This window comes from Taudactylus pleione, unplaced genomic scaffold (assembly GCF_031769625.1).
Source record: "Taudactylus pleione unplaced genomic scaffold, aTauple2 ptg000037l, whole genome shotgun sequence".
Classification (NCBI taxonomy): Eukaryota; Metazoa; Chordata; class Amphibia; order Anura; family Myobatrachidae; genus Taudactylus; species Taudactylus pleione.
In genome coordinates this window covers 10894127-10912683 of record NW_028284439.1, presented here as the reverse complement: position 1 = coordinate 10912683, position 18557 = coordinate 10894127, and the positions used below count along the sequence as shown (strand labels likewise).

Here is an 18557-nt window from a genome sequence, read left to right as displayed (position 1 = left end):
ATTTTACCACAAAAAACTGGGAAAACTTATTGACTCGAGTATAAGCCTAGGGTCGGAAATGCAGCAGCTACTGGTAGTAATCCCTCCCCTGGTACTTCCCCAGTAGTAATATTCCCCCTTTGGTAGTGCCCCAAGTAGTAATACCCCCTGGTAGTGCCCCCAGTAGTAATACCCCCACTGGTAGTGCCCCCAGTAGCAATACCCCCCCTGGTAGTGCCCCCAGTAGCAATATCCGCCCCTGGTTGTGCCCCCAGTATTAATACCCCCCCCTGGTAGTGCCCCCAGTAGTAATCCCCTCCTGGTACTGCCTCCAGTAGTAGCCCCCCCAGTAGAGAGAGATGTAATTAAAGAAAAAAAAAAAAACACTTACCTGAAACCCCGCTCCTGGTCCCGACGCTGCTACTGGCTCCTTCGGCCGCTTTGCATTATGGGAGAGACGTCGTCATGACGACGTCTCTCCCATTACCCACTGCGGGAACCGGAAGATGGCTCGCACAGTGGGAGCAGCTGATGAGAGTCTGACAGACTCTCATCGGCTGCTGATTACAACAAACACACAGCTGCCGGCTCCGGCGGCTGTGTGTTTGGCAGTGTGTAGTGCTGACCGAACTCCGTCCGGTCAGCGCTACACACGTGGTGCAGCTGTGTCACAGAGACAAAGTCTGCACCGCGGCCCGCATGGTACACTACTCAGCTGCGTACCATGCGGGCATGACTAGAGTATAAGCCGAGGGGGTGCTTTTTCAGCACAAAAAATGTGCTGAAAAACTCGGCTTATACTCGAGTATATACGGAAAAACTCGGCTTATACTCGAGTATATACGGTAGGTCTAAAATTTGCATTAATGTATCCTGCGAAACTCAGGATCCTACATGACTGCAAACAGCACTTTTTTGATTCTCCAAAGCCTGCAAAGATCTTCCTGGACTCTCTATCTGGTGCTACGGCTCCTATCATTGATACTGATGACTGATAAGTCATGTCTTATCTTTTATATCCACTTGATATCATAAGTATGGAGAGTTTACTCTCAGATGTATACATTTTATATCTGCTTTATTGTTTGTTATTTTTCTTACTAATTACTGGATACCTATGGCAGAAATCACAAGCTATCTGCCGGTTTACTGCTTTTCTCCTTTTTTCTTTCACACTCACCCATTTATCACCCTACCTATTTTTTACTTCTCTTTCTCTTTACTTCTCCTTTGCTCGATACTTTTACACTTTAAAGTGTTTATATGGGCCCACTTGGACTGATTCCTGGGTTCTTAAAATGTTTAAAATTTGTATTGCTGCATTATGTTTATTATTTTTCTTATATTATTACTGGTCAAGTTTTTGTCTTCTGTATTTCTCTACAGTAGGAATTTTCAGTGATTAATTGTAGACTCTCCCTGCTCGTTGGGACTGGGGGAGTCACATTTCCACTAGGTCAGACCATTCTTTTATTCTACAGGACAGGTATAGGATAATATGTCACACCGTTATTGATTCCACTATTGTTCAGCAAAATTTTTAATTTTTAACACGCTCGGCTTCAAGGGTGGGCGGAGGGAGCCCTTATCTTGGGAGGGGACTTTAATACCACTCTTTCTCCCAGTTTGGACAGAACAGGAATATCAGGTGGGTGGCGGGGCAGCACATCTCCAACATTACAATTGCTAATTGACTCCCTAACCTTAGTTGATCCATGGAGACACCTCCATCCCCTAGCACGTGACCACACGTTGTACTCACATCCTCATCATTCCTCGGCTAGATTAGATTTTTGGCTGGTCTCTGATTCATTACTCACTAGGATCCAAACTGCACATATTTGAAATATAATCATATCTGATCATGCTCCATGATGGTTTTTATTACAATTATCTACTCCCAAAACGTCTTCCTTTAAATGGAGATTCCCTACATATTTATATACTTCTCCAGATTTCAAACAACGCATAGAACAAAAATTCCTCAACATATAATACTGATAATATTTCTCATGTTGATGATATCTCCTTATTTTAGGCTGCATCTAAGCCAGTGCTGAGGACACATCTTGGTATGTTTCTCACAAACGCCATCATCTTAAGTCACATTTTGTAAAACTGAGTAAAGCTCTGTCCCAGTCATATGCCACTAAGGCCCGTATTCAATTTGAGGCGAACAGTCCAGACTTTTTGCCTGCTGGACTTTTCGCCTCCTTTGCCTGTTTTCCAGGCGGAAAAGTATCGCGTGTGTGCCCGCTATTCCCCGTATTCAATTCCAAAGTAGCTGAAATCGGGAACTGGCGAAACCTGGATCGGCGAAAAGTCATACCAATTTTCGGGTTTTCTTCCTAGGACCCCCCTAAAGATGTCCAAACATGGGGGTTCAGTCTGGGTACCCCCGTTTAGCCCTGCAGAATGTGTTCTGCATTTTTAAATAGCCGCGGCAGGTGTTTTTTTCCCGACATTGAAGAAGAGATGCCGAAGAGCACTTAGCTTTTTTTTTTGTTTTTAAAAGTGGTCCCATCAAATTTGGGGTACATGAAAATGGGTACTAGCATATTTTTAAGTCCCTAAACTATTTTTTTTTAAACTCTGCATAAAAGCACCTGCCGCTAATAGCCTATTCTAGAAAACACCTGCCGGATACTTACAGAATACCCCTGAACCTATTTCGCTATTTTTAAACACTGTTCCCCAATTTTTTTTTTCCCAAAAAAATTTTAAATAAATTTTGGGGGCCCCGATTTTTTTTTTTACATATTTAATTTTAAGGGGGCATTCCCAAGGGTGCAGGCTATTTTTTTTTAAGCCTGCACCCCTAAACCCCAATTCTGCATATTTTTCGCCTGCTAATGGCATGCGAAAAATTATCCCCCGTTTTGTTACATTGACTTTTTGCACCGGCGAAAAGTCAATGTGATTGAATACGGGGATATTTCAAATAGGCGAAAATTACGTCATCGGCGATAAATTTTCGCCGATTCCGACATTTCGCCTCAAATTGAATACGGGCATATGTTGCAGATGGATACCAAGGAGTCACGACAACTCTATCTGAATAATAAGAGATTGTATGACACACTGTGCACTGAGAGAACTCAACATAATCTTGACTTTCAGAAACATTCGTTGGGGAAATAAAGCGGGCAAGCTTTTGGCTGGTGTAGTGCGAAGTCAGATCATCTACCCAAGTTATATTACTAAAAGGTCCTTCAGGATCCCTTTACAAAACTGAAGATATTGCAGACTCCTTCTTACAATATTATACGGATTTATACTCTGCATAAGACGATGACCCCTCTTTAGGAATGCATTTTCTAAATGACGCTAATTTACGGAATCGGTATGAAATACTGCCGGCCGCATGGCCGGCGGATCGATTCCCGGCAGCGCCTGGCCGACAGATGAGCAGAGCCCGGTAGCAGAAGCCTGACAGCGCTGGAAATCCCGATCGTCGCTAAGGTAAGTATATACTAACCCCCTAACCCTCCTTAGGGGTGCCTAACCCTAACCTCCCCCCCAAGTGCCTAACCTAATCCCCCCTCTAAGTGCCTAACCCTAAGCCCCCCCTTCCCCGCTGCCTAAACCTAAGTCCCCCCCGGGGGTGCCTAACCCTCCCGGAGGGGTGCCTAACCCTAAGTCCCCCCCGGTCGCCCTAAACCTAACCCTCCCCCGCTCACGGCGCCCGGCATCCCTTCGATCGGGATGCCGGGCGCCTATCTCCCGGCGTCGGGGAAACGTCACGCATCTACATCTAGACACCCAGCATTTCACCCTCGCCGGGATATGACAGTCGGGAAGCCGGCTGCCGGTATTAAGGCAGCCGGTTTCCCGATTGTATACCTAATTTACCATCCCTTTCTGAGGAGGCCCGTGACTCACTGACAGCCCCTGTTTCGGAGTTAGAGGTTTCTTTGGCTATCAAATCTTTGGCCAATGGAAAATCCCCTGGCCCAGATGGCCTTAACGCCGAGTATTACAAGTTATTGACCTCCCATTTAGTTTCTTTATTTAACTCGATATTAAAAGGCTATATGGAGCCGCCAGAGTTTAATCAAGCCCGAATCATCCTTTTATTGAAACCTGAGAGGGATCCTACCTTGACCCAATCTTATCACCCAATGTTCCTCTTTAACCAGGACTTTTTACTGGGATTATTGCCCAACGCCTACAATTAGTACTACCCCATCTGATACACCCTTCACAAACTGGATTCATGAAGGGTAGACACTCTGTGCATAACATATGTCACTTAGTCGCAGTGTTAACTAAAACCCACCAGATATAAGAGTGTAGTGTTCACATCTCTTGCGTGTCTTTCAATTGCAACATTTTGGGCCTGACTTTATTGCGCTATTCAGATCATTATATCATACCCCTATGGCATTCATAACAGTAAACAGCTTGAATACTCCTTCTTTTAGATTACATAGGGGCACTCGTCAGGGTTGTCCCGTCCCCTTTATTTAATCTGGCTATAGACCCCCTTATTCGTTCTTTTTTGTTATGTCAACAATGGCAGGGTGTAAATATCGGATATATCACAATGAAAGTCTCTGCATATGCAGACGACTTTCTATTATATTTTAGGAATCCACATTCTGCCATATCTAAACTTCACCTTTTGAAGGATTTCCATATAGTCTCTGTTTTTTTCATAAATTACACTAAGACAGAGGCCCTGGCCTTACATCGCGAAGCCACAAGAGGTTGGAATAATTATTTTCCTTTTAAACGGGCTGGGACTTTAAAATATCTAGGCCTTAATATCCCGTCTCATCCCTCGGCCTTATACTCAGCCAATTTCCCTGCTTTAATACAACGCTCATTCCTAGATTTAAAAAAATGGAAACACCTCCCACTTTCATATCTTGGCAGATGTCAGCTAATCAAAATGATTTCCTTTCCTAGGATTTTATAATTTCTTCAGATGCTTCCATTACTTCCCCTGAACTCTGATTTACAACTGATAAACAGGGCTGTCAGCAGGTTCATTGGGCAGGTAAAAAAACCCAGGATCTCATTATTCAGGTTTAGTCAATCACCCACCCTAGGAGTAATTCACCTCCCCTGCTTAAGATCGTACGTCATAGTGGCAAACTATCGCTATGTAATTGACCGGATTAAGGGCACGAGTGGATTTGATGACACGCTCTTGGAACAATTTTTTAGCTATGATGTTCCATTAGTTAGCTTACTACATACACACCCCTCACCTTTTCCACCTCATTTAACACAAAATCTACTACTTCACACTACCTACTTGGCTTGGCGACAAGCCAGAGCGCAAATGAAAGTCTCACCTAGCATTTCTTTATTTCTTCCCATTAGCCACAATCCTGGGTTCACTGCGGGTTTTTTAACACAGGTCTTTAAAACCTGAAGCTCACAAGGACTCCGGTACATATATCAATTATTGGACACGTATGACTGTTTATTCTCACAACCAATACAGGAAAGATCCCTCATCTCCAAATCCCATTATTTGTTTATTTCCAAATACGCAGCTATGTCTCAGCTTTGGTCCCCCGACTCACGAAAAGTGGTTTGGATGATGTGTTGTCTTATTGCCCGGTGTTATTTTCCACCTCCACAATTTATACTTATATACGCCGAGTAATAAATTTGGATGTGAAGACAACTGGAGTCATTAAATGGCGCTCCACATTTCCTACCAAACCTTTGCCCTCAGGGCCTGATTCAGAGCCGCTCGTAAGCATGCACTTTTTCGCTCCGAGCGATGTTCGCACAACTGCGCATGCGTATGGGTTGTAATACGCATGCGCGAACCGGTCATTGCGGTCGGAAATTGTGTGCTCGCGAAATAGCGAATGCCTGCTAATTTGAGTGACAGAATGAGGCGTTTGTGGGTGGTAACAGGGGAAGGTGCTTGAAAACGGGGAGTGGAGATCCGAACGCAGGCGTGCCCAACGGTCAAAACGGGCGTTTTAAGGGTGTGCATAATTAAAAAAGCAGCGTCATCGACCACATCACTTGGCTGTCTTTTAGCCTGAACTGCTCGCATGATTGCGGTAGGAAAATGCTACCACAAGCACTGCGAGCAGTTCATACGCCTTTCGATGTACTCGATTAATCTAATAAATAGCGGAGATGACGTAGGATGCGAGCGGCCAGGGGGCGTTTTTTTAAAAATAGCGAGTGCATGTTTAGTTCGCTCGTTCAGACATAGAGGCGTCAACAGACCGCAAAGAGCGAGCGCTCTATTTAAATATCCGGCCCCTTTTTCTGAACGAGCGAGCGCAAATAGCGTTCGGCTCTGAATCAGGCCCTCTGTTTTTCAATGTTTTGTCAGACTTATCAAACAATCAATCTTGGCATCATATGCCGTAATGCATTATATATTACTGCATCGTGCTTATTTTACCCCTTAACTGAGATTCCTTACTGACGCTTCCACCGACTCTCATTGCTTCAAGTGTAGACAGCCCAATGCAGATCTAATGCATTGCATGTGGTCCTGTGTGGAGGTACAGAGGTTCTGGTCCCTAGTCCACGCATATATATCCACCATGTTGGGAATTAGCTTTGAATTAACGCCAGAGTGGGCAATGTGGGATATCCTGCCAATGTCTGAGTCGTCTTGTCCCCCTAAAGGTGCCTGTCAGCTATTAGCAAAGATTGCAGTAGCTGCAAAGAAAACCATTTTATCTCAATAGATCTCTGCTGATTCTCTGACGCTCACTCTCTTACATCCCAGAATTTCATATTTATTTCATATGGATTGGTTGGAATTATCTCTTAATAAAGATAATGGGGCAGAGAAGTTTTTGCCATTTGGCTACCCTATGTTCAGAATAGGTATGAAATACCGCCGCCGCATGGCCGGCGGTTCGAATCCCGGCAGCAGCAGCCCGACAGTGCTGGAAATCCCAATCGTCCCTAGGTAAGTATTAACTAACCTAACCTACCCCCTAACCCTTCCTTAGGGGTGCCTAACTATAACCTCCCCCCCTAAAGTGCCTAAACCTAACCCCACCCTTTCCCGCTGCCTAAACCTTAGTCCCCCGGGGGGTGCCTAACCCTCCCTCCACCTAGCCTAACCCTAACCTCCCGGGAGCCCTAAACCTAACCCTCTCTCCCCCGCGGCTGTCCGCTCGCGCCGCCCGGCGTCGGTGAAATGAGCGGCGTCTACATCTAGACGCTGGGCATTTCACCCTCGCCGGGATAAGACAGTCGGGAAGCCGGCTGTCGGTCTAATGTGAGCCGGCTTCCTGATCGCATTCCCTATGTTCATACATTGCACTCTCAGATTAAAATATGCTCCATACTGCAATCCAATTTATTGCTTGGTATAACGAAGAAACTTTACCTACAGGTATTCCTCCCTTTTAAGAATACAAATAAGAAATCAGGGGGGGGGGGTGAATTTCTGTGGCTCGCACAGTGATTCACTAAATAGCTAAATTGTTATGTTGGATATTGTCAACCTTACCATAACTGGTGTATGTATTGATGACTATGGATTTTGTTATAGATTATTGCTGTCTACCTTTTTGGTGTCTTGTCATCTCTAGACCGATATGTTGAGATGTTTATTGCAGTCTTACAATAAAATATGTTTAAAAAAATATATATCCTGTGAATAAATAAATCGTTCTACACTGTTTTGTGTAGGACTATGATCCATGAGATGGTGTGGCTTGTGATACATTTTAGGGTAGTTAATTTGATGTGCCTATAGTTGGCCTACAATAGGAGTAACTACTCTGAGCCTGCTCAAAAGCGTAATGAGACCCCTCCTAGAAGAATCTACTGTCAGACAGGCATAATTTACTGTGCTTGAAATGATAAGACTTTAGACATTCGGCGTGTGGGCTTGGGGAATTATGGGTATGGCTGCACCAAGCATCCTTGGACAAAATATGATGTGGTTAAATGCTATCCCAATTCTTTACTTCCGGTGCTGAGAGTTCTACAACATTAATATATGAAGAAGCTAGCGGATTAATTAATATACAAAGTGGGTGCAACCTGATTAGAGAGTGGAACAGTTACTGTCCTTGCCACTTTGAGGCATTATCACTCAGATGGTGATAATGCCTTATTTCTGCATTATCAACCCAACAAGGGTTTTTTAGTACTTTTCCAAATGTATTAAAAAGCAACAAGATTAAACCCTAGCACAATATAACCTATGTCATCATAATACAAATTATATATCCACATAAATTGTAATAAAAATGCAGCTCCCAGCTTTGGCAACACTGTTTCTGCCCAAAAATATAATCAAGTAGATAAGCTCCAACAAGGGAGCGCAATTAATATATAATTTTATTAAAACAAACATAAAAAGCAATAAATATAATAACATATACAATGAGCATAAAAAAACTATTGATAAATAAACTCTGGTTCTGCTGATTGTTAAAACCGGGAGAAAAAAGTCCATGCATAGAAAACAGACACTTGTGGCCTCATTTCCTCTTTAAAATAACATTAAGAGGTCACACTGCCAAATTTACACAATCACTGATGAGTGGTGCCGATATTTAGTAGCAACATCTAATGAAACTGTCCCTTCATACAGGCAGATAAACCGGTCAGGACGATTACCATATATACTCGAGTAAAGCCGAGTTTTTCAGCACATTTTTTGTGCAGAAATAGCCCCCCCTCGGCTTATACTCAAGTGATGCTCCAGGACCAGGGCCGGTTCTCCCGTTACGCAGCTGAGTAGGGCGCCACATATTGGAGGGCGCCTCACTCAGCTGCGTACCATGCGGGCCGTGGTGCAGACTGCGTCTCTGTGACACAGCTGCACCGCGTGTGTAGCACTGACCGGACGGAGTTCGGTCAGCACTACACAGTGCCAAACACACAGCCGCCGGCGCCGGCAGCTGTGTGTTTGTTGTAATCCCATTACCCACTGCGGGAGCCATCTTCCGGCTCCCACAGTGGGTAATGGGAGAGACGTCATGATGTCATGACGTCTCTCCCATAATGCAAAGCGGCCGGAGGAGCTGGTAGCAGCGTCGGGACCAGGAGTGGGGTTTCAGGTGTTTTTTTTATTTTTTATTACCGGTACGTCTCTCTCTGCTGGGGGGGGCTACTACTGGGGGCAGTACCAGGGGGGATTACTACTGGGGGCACTACCGGGGGGGATATTACTGCTGGGGGCACTACCAGGTGGGGTTACTACTGGGGGCACTACCAGGGGGGGATATTACTACTGGGGGCACTACCAGGGGGGGGGGATTACTACCAGTAGCTGCTGCATTTCCCACCCAAGGCTTATACTCGAGTCAATAAGTTTTCCCAGTTTTTTGTGGTAAAATTAGGTACCTCGGCTTATATTCGGGTCGACTTATACTCGAATATATACGGTATCCTCCAGGATTTTTAACATTTGATTCTGTTCCTGAAGAATTTGTAATCTGCGATCTCACTGCAAAGCCAGCTCACTGTGACTGCCGTAACTGCGGGATGCAGCAACGCCGTATTATGAGCAGAGGGTAATGGTGCATACACACGGTCAGATCTCCCTGGACGATTTGAATAACGATATCAATATACCGTTATCGTTCAAATCGACCAGTTTCTGGCCCCTTCAAACGATGTTCGATGCGCGGGCACGGATGGTCGATATCGACCATCGCCCGTTAATGCAGGCCAACCTGGTGGATATCGACCAGGTTAGCCTGTTTACTATAGGGACCCGCATAGTAGTTGGGGGGTTGATAGGGACATAAGATAGTGCATCTGAAAAAAGACCATGGCTTCATGGGGAAGGGCCAGGGAAGACATAGGGGAGGCCAGGAGATGCTGGGGATGAAAGAAGAGGAAGCTACAAGTGAGAATGATAATAAACAGGAAAATTGACAGGCCCAAACTGCGTCCCCTGCCCTGGCACAGGTCGCACTACCCTAGATACGGCCCTGATGCAGGATGTCTCGTTGCAGTGTGATAAGTGACATCTTGATACATCGCCCCCTATGTCTATAATAACAGCCAGGATGATATACCAAGCAAAGCAACATCTTGAAATGTTTATAAAAACTTTTTTTTGTCAGAAAATAGTAAAAGTTTGAAAATGTGCCTATTGCAGGCAGTGGCTGAAAACATATTATGATAGGTCCTCTTTGTGCAACTATTCCATTTAGGCTGGTGGTTGTCATCCTTAATTTTGTGAGCTACGGTCTTTGGTACTGATCTTGGCCTCATGTGGGTAAACGAAATACATTTACAAATGGACATAATATTAGACCTCTATTTACGATTAATTTCCTGACCACCGTACCATGCTTTGTGGGCTCTACTCCAGATACAGTGCCATGCAAAGTCACCAGCATTGCTTATGTTATTCAGCGATTACATGTCCAAGAAAAAATATGGTGCGCTAACTAATGTCTATTGTAAACACCTGCAGCTGACACCAGAGGGATTCCTGCAATCATCCCTCACACAAAATAGACAAAAGAGAGAAGGTGTCTGCGCTGGTGTTATTACACAAACCAAAAATCTAATATATGTGAATACAAAAAATTATTTATTAAACATGTAATATAAACATGTACTAGGGACCTTTTTGGATACATATTCCAATTCAGTCAGTAAAGCAACTTTTATTATATCGATTTGCCTCAATGGCATAAGTTGGACATTGAGATCATTTGGTTACATTATTCACAGTTACCAATGCAAATTGGTTTATTTTATCTGTTTTATTGGTTACAAGCCTGCCAATTGCTTATTTATCATATTGCCATGCATGTGTGTCAATTTTAAATTATTGTTTTTTGAACTGCAGTTCATATTACATGTTTAATAAATAATTTAGATTTGTGGTTTGTGTAATAACACCAGCGCAGACACCTTCTCTCTTTTGGTTACATGTCCAAGGCCTGGTTTTGTACTTTATATAAATGGTATGTCTACTGTATTCAAATATTTCCACATGTATTACAAATGTAAGTTACTAATGGTCCCTTATTTCCACATCAATTGATCATTTGCACACTAAGGGGCATATTCAATTAGCCGCGATAAGTCATTTTCGGCAAAAACGTTTCGCTGGTGACATCATTTCGCCCGGCAAAAACTTATTCCCGTATTCAATTCCAAAGACTTTTCGCAGCTGCGGAAAGTCAATGCATTGGAATAGGCAAAAAAGATTTGGCTATGAAAGAAGGCGAAAAATAGTGCAGAACTGGGGTTTTGGGGTGCAAACATGCGGGAACCACCCTGCACCCTTGGGACAGCACCTCAAAGGTAAACTGTCAAAAAAAAAAGTTTAAAAATATCTTAAGTACACCCCAAAAAATGACTTTGAAAAAGGGTGCAGCAAAGTACAAAGTTGGGGGACAAACTTAAAAGCTAGCGAAATAAGACTCCAGGGGGGTCCCCATGTATGCCCCAGGTGTTTTTACAATTGCAGGTGCTTGCGGAAGGTGTTTTTTTTTTTTTTTAAACTTCACATTAGCAACTTTAAAATATGCTTGCCCCCATTTTCATTTACCCCAAATTTGCTGGGACTACTTATTTTCTCCCAAAAAAACTGCTATTCTTCACCACTTGTGCAAAGACGCTAATTAGCAGCTATTGAGAGCATTTAAGTACCTCAAAGATCTTCAGTAAGACTATTTGGGGGTATCTATAGTGATCCCCAATGTCAGTGCATCTTTTGGGGGGTGTCAGGCTGATTTTCCCAAAACTGACAGCACTTTTCGCCTGTTTGAGTTTCGCCGGGTCCCGTTTTTGCGTCCCTTGGAATTGAATATAGGGTTAAGCAGTGACGCGCGCAAAACTTTTCCGCAGGTAAAACCAGTGATGACGGCGAAAAGTACGGCATTCGAAAAGCTGGCGACTTTTCATGGCTAATTGAATATGCCCCTAATTCTCTTGTTCTGTATATTAGGTGTAATTCTTATCATCTATGCCTTTTACCTAAGTCTCAAAATCAAATAGTATTGTAGAAAATTGTTTAAAGGGCATTGAAAGAAATGAAGTGCTTAGAGCGTCAGCTCAGCAGCCAATCGTGCCGGAGGTAAAGAAAACATGTTGGTCCCTATACAATACAGTGTACTACTGTTACTCCCGGGCTTAGAGGGTCAGAGCGTCCGAGTGCTGCATCTCACACACACAGAGCTGCCTGTTACAGCGACACTTCTCCGTCCACAGCTCCAGCAGCAAGAACGCAACCTGAGCGACTGACACAGGCTGCTAGACGCGCACGGACACACGGACACATGGACGGCTGGCCGCTGGCCGGAGGCTGAGCCCGAGTCAACACACTGTACAGTACACAGCGCTGACGCATCACCTGGAAGGACTTGAACTAGGCAGCACCTTCTTGCCTCACACGTGTCACTCCGCGCCGGATCTTCATGATGAGTTACCGCCCCCTATCGAAGCATGTCCATGGGAAGGCTTGGCTCCGCCCTCAGCAGAAGCGGAAGCAGAGGGGTTGGTGTGGGTGGAGCCTACGTTGGCCCCTCCTCTCCCGGGCTGCCGCAGTGAAATTGGGCGCGTTTGCGCAGTGACGTTCCTTTTTTTGTTGGAAGGTAAGGACGGGTTAGCATGGCGCCTGGCGTGCCCGGCGGAGGGTTCCCAGTGTGGCCGGCTGAGTGTGCAGCGACCCGTCACCCAGTTACGCCCGGCCTGGTGGAAGCGCCGGAGGGAGATGCGAGCGGAGTCCGCGACAGCGGGTGAGCGTGAGGCCGGCACGGGCGGGGACTCTGCGCCTCCATCTGGCTGCAGCGCGCCATGCCGACTCCCGGGCTGCGCGGAGAGAGGCGGGGGCGGCCATGTGGCCTGCGGGGGGGGGAGAGCGCAGGGTCGTGGCGTGTCTCCGGTACTCCCGCACGGTGGCTACTGGGCCTCTGCCCGCGTCTTCCCGGGGATGTGTACGCGGCGGGTGTCCGCCATGTCAGGCCGGGCCTGTGGTGATCGCAGAGTCATCCAGCCGGGGGAGGGGGGCGATCCCACCACTGGGCGATGCCGGCTGCTGCCTTGCGGGCCTTGCTGTAACACCGGCAGCGCGGCTTCCGTTTCCTCACACGTGTGCAGTGTCAGGGCCGCTCCCGTCTCTCCTCCATGTGCAGCCGCCCCGTTGTGCCCGGCGCCTCCTGCTCACGGCCAGTCCTGTCCTATGCCAGCTTCCCGCACCCTGATGCTGCTGATTCTTCCACCCCCTAGAAGAAGCCTGGCTGATAGTAGACTGCTTCCACGATATTTAAGCTGACTCAGACCCTGGCACGTCACTATAGATGTTACATGTATGTCCTATAATGTGTGTGTGCACCGCTGCTGACTATCTCTTCTGAATTGTCCAGTACTCGCAGTCACCCACCAATATGGCAGATGAGGTAGATTTCACCACTGGAGATGCCGGGGCTTCCACTACTTTCCCCATGCAGTGCTCTGCCCTGCGCAAGAACGGCTTTGTGGTCCTGAAATCACGTCCCTGTAAGATTGTTGAAATGTCAACTTCCAAGACTGGCAAGCATGGTCATGCCAAGGTACTGCGTTGTGTTTGGCAGGTTAATGCACTTTTATTCCTTGTATTTGCTTGTAACATTTAACTTTTTTTTTTTTTTTTCTCTTTAGGTTCACCTGGTTGGTATTGATATCTTCACTGGTAAGAAGTATGAAGATATCTGTCCCTCCACCCACAACATGGATGTTCCTAATATTAAAAGAAATGATTACCAGGTAAACTTGAGGTTGATGAAGCCTAGGTTCTGGTCACTCCAGAGCACTAGACATTTGCTAAATTAAATTGCAGTTAAAGCTTTGTATGGCTAACCATTGGAGGTTAATTGTTCAATGGCTGAAGAGGTGCATGCTATAGGTTACACGTAAGCTTGGCATTAAAAGTGTAGTGCCATTTGCTTTTATGAGCAGTAACAAGCAGTCCCAATTGTCCATAAACTGGTAGAAAGTGATAAGTGTATGCATTTTGAAGTATAAAGCATCACATATCCCCAAGCCTATAAAGATGTGAACTCTGAATGCCTTAATAGTAGGTGGTGATCCAATGAGATTTACCCTTTTCTCTTCCTGCCAGTATATTAATGGCAAGAACTTGCTCCTGTTTTACTAATGCATACATTGAAATGTCATAAAGGCTGCTTAGATTACTTTCATTGCTTCTAAAATATGGATCCCTAGTGCCTGATAAATAGAAACAGAGTACAACATTACACTAAAGTGATGGGAACATGCGTATAAAGCTCATTTTGTGTCTGTCTAGTTTTTGTTTTTTGTGTGGTGGTATGTTTCTGCTGCAAGTAGCTGGACAGTTGTTTCTCATGCCTGTTTAGTTAAGCAAACTCTACCAATATTCTCTGTGGTAATGTGGGGGTGGCGAGACAAAACAGGCTATTCTTGGTATACATGTAGATACCAAAACATGGATGAAGATTTGCTCACAAGTGATGTCTTCATGTTCTTACAAATAACCACCTAATATGAACCATATTGGAAGACTTTCCACCTTTAAGATCTGAGACTTGGCTGTACAAGTACATAGGTGACGTCAGGTTAATTAGTACCCAAGTCAATTTGTTACCTACAGAGTACCATTGAAACAACCTTTAGGGGAATTCAGTTCATTGTGATGTGCGCAGCTGGGCACATCAGCCAGTTATGATGGCCTGTGTATCGCAGGTTTTCCCTTGCACATTCATGGGGTGTGGAAAACTTGCAATGTCAGCAGATGCAGTGTGCAATTGTGGAACAGCACAGTTCGTCAATGTATTTGCATTTCCTGTGGTCCTACAGCAGGCTTTAATCTATTTGTGCAATACATGTGTGTCCACATAATCTATCCTCCATGCGCTACAAGTCATGCCACACAATGCAGGAGCTCCGTGTGCTTTGGTAGCGCTGAGCTTCTTTCATGCCACTTTTTACCTTCAAATGTGTCATTCACAGTGATGCGAATAGCTAGCACAAGCAGCTTCTGCTGATTAAAATGATATGCAGCATGCCTATGTTCTGTCTCCATGGGTTTATCTGCATATGTAATGCTATATTAGTGTCAGTGACTGTAACGTAGTGTTCCGCATGCAGATGCACAGAGAACATAGGCATGCTGCATATTTTAATCAGCAGAAGCTGCTTGTGCTAGCTATTCACATCACTGTGCTCGGCGCTAGTGGTGCAATTAGGACTGTTTAACGTGCAAGGAGGCTAGATGTATGAGGACACATTTGTAGTCCCAAAAAGAGATGGAATATTGATGCTTGTCAATTTAGTTTAATGTATGATTACCAGTATCCTCAGTGTGCTTGATGCCTAGAGTTGAGAGAAAAACACCTCTACAGTATTTATGTTGCTTGTAACCTTTCACTGGGGCCTGTCCATCAGCATTTCTTCTAAGGATTCCTTTTGAATGTGTAGATAGTAGATTGCATCTATTCCTGTGACTAATCATACAGACACTTGTGTGTATTGGTTTAAAGCAGGGGTCAGGGAACTTTTCTTACCTTTTACCCCAAAATATATGTAGCTACGCCAATGTTACCCCCTTGATTTGAAAGGAAGGAAATATATAGTAGTGCCGCTTGTACAAAAAACTCCTTAGTCCCCGCTCCTGCATCTACCGCTGTCCTGTCCACCCGGCTGCTCCTTGGAACTTTGGGAGAGACTTCATGACGTCTCCAATAGTGCGCATGGAGAGATGCGGAAGTTGGAGTTCAGAAGAGAACGGCTAACGCGGCGCTGCAGGGAAGGAGCTGGGCGCCCGCTGGTAATATCTCAGCGGGCGTCTGGCTTAGAGCCTCCCTGTGGCACAGCCGTGCATGCATATGAATCATTCTGTATTATAGAATGATTCATATGCATGCCTGGCTGTCTGTCCATTACCCCCAGGAACTTGATTTTTACCCCATGTGGGGTAATTTACCCCTGTTACCTGACCACTGGTTTCAAAGCATACTCCTAAAGAGCCTCGGCAGCATTTAAATAGTTGGCTTGTGTTTTAAATTAAATGTTTGTTTTGTTTGCTAAAGGATGCTATATATTAAGGGATGACCTATTAAAAATGTTCCCTTTTTTTTTTCTTTTTTTTTTTTAGCTGATCGGTATTAATGATAGATACCTGTCCCTGCTGACTGACAGTGGTGAAGTTCGTGATGACCTGAAGGTGCCAGAAGGAGACTTGGGAAAGGAAATAGAAGCTAAATATGAAGGTGGAGATGAGATAATGGTAACAGAATTAAATAAAAGACCATTTTGTTTAATGTTAGTTCCTGCATACGCTCACAAATTGCACAGAATTTAATTTCATAGTGTTAAAATATTGCTATGCTCCTGCTTAGCCAGATCCCTCATCAAAAACTAGGCAGTGGAGTTGGGTCCAATTGCACACCTTGCATGCCACTCCTTTCACTATCACTTATGGAATTGCTCTACCAGTAGTGTTGCTTTGTGTACAATTGTCCATAATGTATAGTGCTAATATTGTATATGGCATGAGCTCTAAACTATTTTTCTATTCCAGATCTCAGTCTTGCAAGCAATGGATGAAGAATGTGCGGTAGCCATCAAGGCCATGACCAAATAAACAGGGATCCCCGGCTCGAGCTATCTGCTCAGGTCAAGATAAACCACAGATCTTAAATTTGGTTTTGATTGTCACCAAAGCTATGGCCTTCACAAAAACCTCATTTCTTTTTGACTTGTTTGCAAATACTGCTGGATTCTAAATTTGGTTATGCAGGTTAACTGGCACTTTCCAAAATCACTGCAGTTTTTTAAATTGTTAAATTTGTTACCTTTCACATTCCTAAAGGTGTTCATTGAGGGTCCAGCTAAACTGAATCATCTTTAGTTGATGTGCATCTGTTTGCCAATGAGGCATAGTTTAAATCTGGCTTGGTTTGAAAACACCTGGAGTCAAAAAGGTAATTTAACAAAGCTAGGTAACTATAAAACAGACCTTGTATTCCTTAGTAATATGTAGGACAAAATGGCAAGACTTAGTATAAAATTTAAATCTCTTGCATGTTAGATTGTTTGGAACCCCAAGTGCCAAGTCAATCACTTGGCCACTTAATAAATGTAAGTGATTTAGAAATGCCAGTTGATGCGCCACTTTTCCTGCCCCTTCCTTATTAAAAAATAAAGTCCTGGTGGCCATGTGCAAGTAAAATGTATTACCTCTGTCCTCTCCTGCCAACATGTTGGCTTGCATATTGTAACCTTATTAAAATGGTGTCAAAGCCTGCCTATGGTATAGTCAGGCACTTGGTATGTTGGGTGATTCTACATAGCAGGCACTTAAGGCACAAAATGAGGGTTAGAGTTGTTAATGCTACAGATTTTCACTCGAGGCCTTTGTCATCAGACTGAAAAAATAAAAATAGAAAAATGCAGTTCAGTTGCTTTTTTTCTTTTATTGTATTTATCTTGAAATATTAAACAGAGTAAAGACCTTCCCAGGAATTGGTTTGCGGTGCTTCCAGTGTGATTTCTTTTAAATATTTGAATTCTAATTTTTTTCAGTACAAATGTGGATACTGGAAACTGGATTTGAATGAATGCTGACTTAGTCTGTCCTCTGAATTTTTGCCAGGGACTGTGATCTTCCCTTATGTTATTTCAATACACCATTTTCAGAATGCCCATGCCTTTCTATGTAGGCATTTCAGAGTTTGTTTTTTTTTCTACCCATCTAAACAGATATCAATCTAAACTGGTAGAATTTGAGTTACACATTGTGGCAAATGGCATTTTCAGAATTCCTTATACAAACCTAAGATGTCTACATTTGACTTGAATATCCAAGAATGTCCCATGCTTCCTTGACCTACAGCTATGTGTACAAGCTTACAATGTGGTTAAATGTAACTTCGTTATGAAGTCTTTGGTGTGCACAGCTAAAGCTTTGAGATTTGAACATATACAAAAGTTTTTCAACTTTCTTCACTGATTGGCTTCTGGAGAAGTGACTTAACTTAAATGGAGGTTTTCTGCAATGGATTGAAACTTTTACTTGCCTTGCATGTGCCATGTGCTGGACACACAGGAGCCCATAATACTTAACAACTGGCCTGTTTGAGAGGGACTGAATGGTGAGGTGTGGAATGGGGACCAGTAAATGTAATGTGGATACTGGCAGATCCAGTAAGGTTTGCAGCAAAAAACAATGTTTTATTGAACTCCACCAAAAAGTTTGATAAGAGTAACTTACAGTTTAGAATAGGATACAAAAGCACTACTTTGGTGCTGGTTATATTGCACGTCATGTTTCACTTTACAAAACTACTTGGCAGAGTGTAAATGCCTTTGTTGCAGATGCCATTCAGATGTCTATGTACGGTTTGGAGCCTTGACACAGAACATTTCATATTTGCATGAAATCCTGTTAGCATCCTGCTCTTAATTGAAAGCTAATTGCCCTTAGCTACATCACACTGCCATAAGATGGTCTTTGGAATACTGGAGCTTCATATAATCAAACATTGATCATTTTCAGTCTGCAAGCAATATTTTGCTTTGCTTAAACATGTGCTGCTTTTAGATGATATTCGTTCTAATGTGGACCCCAGGAGTTCGTGTCACATGCCAATTTTCTTGGTCTTTGGCAAAGTTGTCTTGCAGTTCTCTAACTT

General features: G+C 44.0%; 1 protein-coding gene across 2 annotated transcripts; it reads left to right on the top strand.

Annotated features, from left to right (window-relative positions):
* The first annotated feature begins 12395 nt into the window (after positions 1–12395).
* Positions 12396–17392, top strand: EIF5A2 (eukaryotic translation initiation factor 5A2). 2 transcript variants are annotated; one of them, XM_088452391.1, is made up of 5 exons: positions 12396–12500; positions 13272–13457; positions 13546–13650; positions 16019–16150; positions 16445–17392. In XM_088452391.1, the coding sequence occupies exons 2-5, from the start codon at positions 13293–13295 to the stop codon at positions 16505–16507; spliced, it is 465 nt and encodes a 154-aa protein (XP_088308517.1). In that variant the 5' UTR covers positions 12396–12500; positions 13272–13292; the 3' UTR covers positions 16508–17392. The 2 variants fall into 2 exon arrangements, with proteins under 2 accessions (XP_088308517.1, XP_088308518.1); XM_088452392.1 differs by lacking the exon at positions 12396–12500 and adding an exon at positions 12528–12644.
* The last annotated feature ends 1165 nt before the right edge of the window (positions 17393–18557 follow it).

Coding starts and splice junctions, on each gene's coding strand:
- EIF5A2 (XM_088452391.1), top strand. CDS start 13,293: ATGGCAGATGAGGTAGATTTCACCACTGGAGATGCCGGGGCTTCCACT. Junction 13,651..16,018: donor TTAAAAGAAATGATTACCAG/GTAAACTTGAGG, acceptor TTTTTTTTTTAG/CTGATCGGTATTAATGATAG. Junction 16,151..16,444: donor AAGGTGGAGATGAGATAATG/GTAACAGAATTA, acceptor TTTCTATTCCAG/ATCTCAGTCTTGCAAGCAAT.